The following is a 4,953-nucleotide window of genomic DNA, read 5'->3' on the forward strand; positions in this document are numbered from 1 at the left end:
TGATGTTAAGAAATATACGGTATAGTTTTCATGTCCATGAAGACATGCCAGTAAATAAAAATGTGCCTTTTTTCAAGGGTGCACAGTCAGAGCCTACGATTACAGCTACAGGATCTCATAGGTGTCTAAGTAGGTTTAGCGTTTGACTTTGCCTCAGGCCACGATTCCGTAGTCTGTGAGTTGGAGCCCTAGGTCAGATTCTATGCTGACCGCTCAGTGCCCAGAGTCTGCTAAAGGTTCTGTGTCTCCCTCTCTTTCTATCCTCCCCTACTTGCTTTCTCTCAAAAAACTAACATTGCAAAAATTTTTAAAAATTTATTTAAGAAATCATAATGTAATCTCATGTATAACTACTCAGAACGTGAAACCCTGTATAACAAAATCATAGGAGCTTCATATTTTACAGCACAAAAATTCTAAAATGATTTAAATATTAATAAATAATGTAACCACTGAGACTCTATTATAGGCTGCAACTTTTGAATTCTAAAAGCTATACTCCCCTGTGGCATTAACTTACGTAGAAATTCTAGTTCAACAATAGACACTTTAAATTATTTCAGCATTTAGGAATGGAGTATATAGAGTGGAAAATTTTCACTTAATAACATCAGAAAATAAACTAATGTTACTATTTTCAAGGTTTTTTTTTTTTTTTTTTTTGAGAAAGATATAAAGACCAAGTAGGGGAGGAACAGAGAGAGAGAGACAGAATTCCAAACTTGCTCTGTGCGGTCACCACAGAGGCCTGTGCAGGACAGAGACTCACTGACTATGAGATCATGACTTCAGCTGAAGTCAGACGGTTAGGTAAAGATCCACCCAAGTGCCCTAAAAACTGACCTTCTGAACTGAAGTAAAGGGTTAGGTTTTCCCATTTTAGGGAGGTGCTTTATTATCTGATGACAATAGTGGGTCTCATTTTGTATGATTAAGATTAAACACTGGAAAGTATAAACCAAATAATACATGGTACCTGTCCCCAGTGTTGCTGGGATTTCTCCACCAAATGACAATATGCTACCACCACACTGACACTTTCTCACTCAAGGTAGACACTCAAAAGTGAATTAATATAGACTTCCTCAAAATACAGAGATTTGCCCAAACCTCAAAGAAATGGAAAACCAATGAGATTAAAAAGGGCGGCACTGTGGATGTGAAGGACTTTTAAGTGGATCTGAAGGAGAATCCCTAGAGATTTTGAGAGTGTGATGTGTTGGAAAGCAGATGTCCCTCTGTGAGAGAAAGAGACATGAAACTCGGTTTCTCAGACTAATTGCCATTCAACAAGGGTGTTCAAACCACATTTTAATGTCTGTCTTTATCCTTCACATTGGGACCTCACCTCTGTCATCTGCTGCATTCATTCCCACCTACCTGCGTGTGAGGCTACGGTCTCCTTTCTCTTCACATCCCATAGCTCCTGCTTTCGTTCCAAAAGGAAAACTAGGTCTGGCTTTAACACAAGACCTGTTTATTAGAACAAAAAAACAAAAAACAAAAAACGAAAAAACCCAAAAAGATTATTGCTAGAGATTCTACCTTTCCACCCAGTATTGGACTCAGTATATAAAAGTGGACATTCTAGAATTCTGGAAATCATTCCTAAATGCTGTTGCCCAACAGCCCATTTAAAACACTCAAGACAGATTTCCAAGGTTCACATCTTGACTTCCACTTCTGAGATTTACAACTGCCCCTATGAGTAGAAGTTCATATTTTTTGAGTTGCCATGGGAAGTCAACTGAGCGGCCACTTTGCTGCAGTGAGCTGGGAGCACTGACAACCCCCACTTGCAAACCTGGAATGACCCGAGCCATTTGAAAAGCACCAGCGGCCATTTTATTGCAGTTCAGATAATAGATCCAGGCACCACCAGGACTGACGACCCCCACTCTCCGATCTGGACTGTCGCAAACTGAAATGCTTCATCATTGAATTCCAGCATCCCCCACCCCACTGAAGTGGACAGCCAATTGAATCCTGCCACCGTCCAAAGATGCCCCTACCTGGCTATCAGCCCACCTGAGTTCAAATCCGGAACTTTTGCACCCATAAAACACCTTGCTCTCCCATACCAGGCGCGACTTCCCTGACTCCCCACTCGAGTCACGGAACCTCGCCCGGGAATTGCAGACTCCAATAAAGGCCTTCTTGGCTCCATAACCTGGTCTCTGTCTTTCCTCTCGCCTCTGCCTCCATCTATCAAAACTTACAATATTGAAGATGGAAATACCATTTTATGCCACTCGATGTTTAGATTTACCATTAATCTAAGAGATGATGATGTTACTCTTAGGAAGAGAAAACTCACCTGAAAGGAAACATCATGAAGATTTTCTCTACATCTACAAACCCCTACTTCTTCCCCTTACTGGAGGGATTTCAATCCCAGTCATGCAAAGAGAAAGCTTCCAAGAAACAATCTCCAAAGGAAGGAATGAAAGCCCTGAGTGTGGCTTGGGAAATCGAGAGGGAGTGATCCTCACCCAAGAAGAGCAGGTGTCCGTAGTTCTCTAACATCACATCCCTGTACAGTTCCTGCTGGCTGTGGTTCAGGCATCCCCACTCCTCCTGAGAGAATTCTATGGCCACATCCCTGAAGGTCAGCAGTCCCTGCAACAAATACCCCAGTTACCAAGTGGACACAGGTGGAGGTCCTAATGGGACCTGAGATGCAAGAGGGAGATAATGTCACCAGCTGGACCCCACTACCCGATCTTCACTGCTTACCTGCCTGTGCTCATGGACCTTAGGCCCTCCTCTTACTTAGCCTCTTATTATACCTCCCTTTTACTTCAGCCCAAACACCCCATGGGCTCAGTGTCCTGTGGTGGAAACAATGTATCCAACATAAGGTAATGACTGCCCTGAGGAAAAGCTAGAATGGGCTCATTTTGAGTTTAACTCCTGACTCCCACCTATGCAGATGACTATTAGAGTAAAGCATGGAGTGAGGACAGTTACCTTTATCTCATTATATATATATTCTTAAGTGTTTCATTCCAGAAAGAGAGAACATGATTATGCATGGGGCAGAGGGAAGAATTCCAGCCAGGCTCCATTCGACTTGGGGCTTGATCTCAGGACTGTGAGATCCTGACTTGAGCCTAAATCAAGAGGTGGAAGCTCAAGGGACTGAGCCATCCAAGAGTTCCCTTTTACCTCATTATAATACTAAAATCTCCACCCAAAGAGGAGCACAAACCTCATTTCCTATGAAATATACAGAGAATGTATGGAACTGTTATCTTAAGGCTCATTTGCCACCTTATCCCCAGCCTCCCCTTTCTGAATATCCACCCTCACCCTAAATACAAGGAAACCTTCTGAGGTGCCTCAGTGGCTCAGGCGTCTGACTCTGGGTTTCAGCTCAGATCATGATCTCACAGTTTATGAGTTCTAGCACTGCCTTGGGATTTGTGAGGATGATGCAGAGTCTGCCTGTGATTGTCTCTCATCCTCACTCTGCCCCTCCTCTGCCCTCACTGTCTCTCAAATCAACTTAAAACAATAATAAAAAAAATATTCCCCATTCTTTTGTGAGTCTCTGGATTGGAAGCTATACCCTGTGATCTGTTTACTTTCTGTAAATCAATTTTCCCTTTATCTGACATTGCCATCTGTTACTATTTTTTTTGCAATTCACCAAGGACTAAACTCCTGTTAGTTCAGTTATATCATTAGAACTGGTTCTGGCTCAGAGGAGTTTCGTGCTTTCGGTAGAAACACAATGTGTAACAGAGTATTAGGCTGTCATATATTTTTTAACGTTGAGGTATGAACCGGTATAAATATGGTGTTTCTTCAAGAGAATTTGTAAACTGAATGGATCAACAGAGACACATTTTTGAATCCTGTGTTGACATCGTACAGTACATGTGATGTCAATTAAAAAAATTCTTTGTGATTATTTATTTTTGAAAAAGAGCCAAAGCATGAGCAAGGGAGAAAAAGAGAGGGGGAGACACAAAATCCAAAGTGGGCTTTAGGTTCTGAGGTGACAGCACAGAGCCCAAGGCGGGGTGCAATCTCACAAACCGTCAGACCATGACATGAGCTGAAGTCGGATGCTTGACTGACTGAATTATGTGGTGTCTATTTCTTCATGGCAAGTTTTGGTGAGTGACAAATGTACTTAGCATATTCTACCATGAATTAGAATACACAACAGTGCATTGGAGTCTTGTTAAATGCAGATACTGTTCAGGAGTTCTGGGAAAGATAGGTGTCTGCATTTCTAACAGGCAGTAGTCTATGGGCCAAGGGATTCATATTTCAAGAGCAAAGAGGAAGAACTCCACTATCTCTTGGAGGACTTGGAACTGAGTGGGTTTTCTAGCTATTACAGGTTCTACTAGACTAGGAAGAAAGGCAACAAGGGTTTCCAAGCATTCCCTGGTTATAAGTGAGCATCTAACAGTTTCTCATAAATTCATAAGAAGGAAAATAATCTAAGAGAAGAAAGGCATTTTTTTTTCTATTTTTAGTGAATCTTTTGTCAAACATGTGGTATGTGGTATGATCAGGTGTGAACCCAGGGTAACTGACCTAGTGGTTATGTAAGATGACACACAGGTCAATATACAAAAGGGACCCTAAGTCAGTGTTCATACCAGGTGCCAAATAGAGAATGATGGAAAGCAGGTGTGCACACAACATTGATCTACCTCTGTACATTCCATGCACGCATCCATACATTTTGAAAGTACTTAATATAACATTAAAAGTGATAGAGTAGAAAATGATCTGGGAGCCTCAGAACCAGTTTTAATGAGTGGTGCCTGGGTGCCTTAGTCAGTTTGGTTTGCAACTCTTGATTTCAGCTCAAGTCATGATCTCATGGTTCCCGAGTTCCAGCCCCACCTCTGGCTCTGTGCTGATGGTGTGGAGCCTGCTTGGGGTTTCCTCTCTCCCTCTCTTTCATTGCCTCTCCTTGTCTTTCTCAAA

The 4,953-nt window shown here is 42.1% G+C and overlaps 3 protein-coding genes across 3 annotated transcripts in view; 2 read left to right on the forward strand and 1 right to left on the reverse strand.

Annotated features, from left to right (window-relative positions):
- LOC115281199 (zinc finger protein 239-like) overlaps window positions 1–2,526 on the reverse strand; it is a 19,674-nt gene extending 17,148 nt beyond the window's left edge. The window contains exons 1-2 of the mRNA XM_029926536.1: window positions 2,493–2,526; window positions 1,397–1,473 (exon numbers count right to left, since the gene is read on the reverse strand). Of these exons, the coding sequence (XP_029782396.1) occupies window positions 1,397–1,473; window positions 2,493–2,526 (111 nt within the window). The remainder of the gene's footprint in view (window positions 1–1,396; window positions 1,474–2,492) is intronic.
- LOC115281187 (zinc finger protein 345-like) overlaps window positions 1–4,953 on the forward strand; it is a 486,358-nt gene that overhangs the window by 426,861 nt on the left and 54,544 nt on the right.
- LOC115280893 (zinc finger protein 493-like) overlaps window positions 1–4,953 on the forward strand; it is a 125,304-nt gene that overhangs the window by 108,920 nt on the left and 11,431 nt on the right. The gene's annotated exons all lie outside the window — the stretch shown is intronic.

The sequence above is a fragment of the Suricata suricatta genome, chromosome 16 (assembly GCF_006229205.1).
Source record: "Suricata suricatta isolate VVHF042 chromosome 16, meerkat_22Aug2017_6uvM2_HiC, whole genome shotgun sequence".
Taxonomy (NCBI): domain Eukaryota; kingdom Metazoa; phylum Chordata; class Mammalia; order Carnivora; family Herpestidae; genus Suricata; species Suricata suricatta.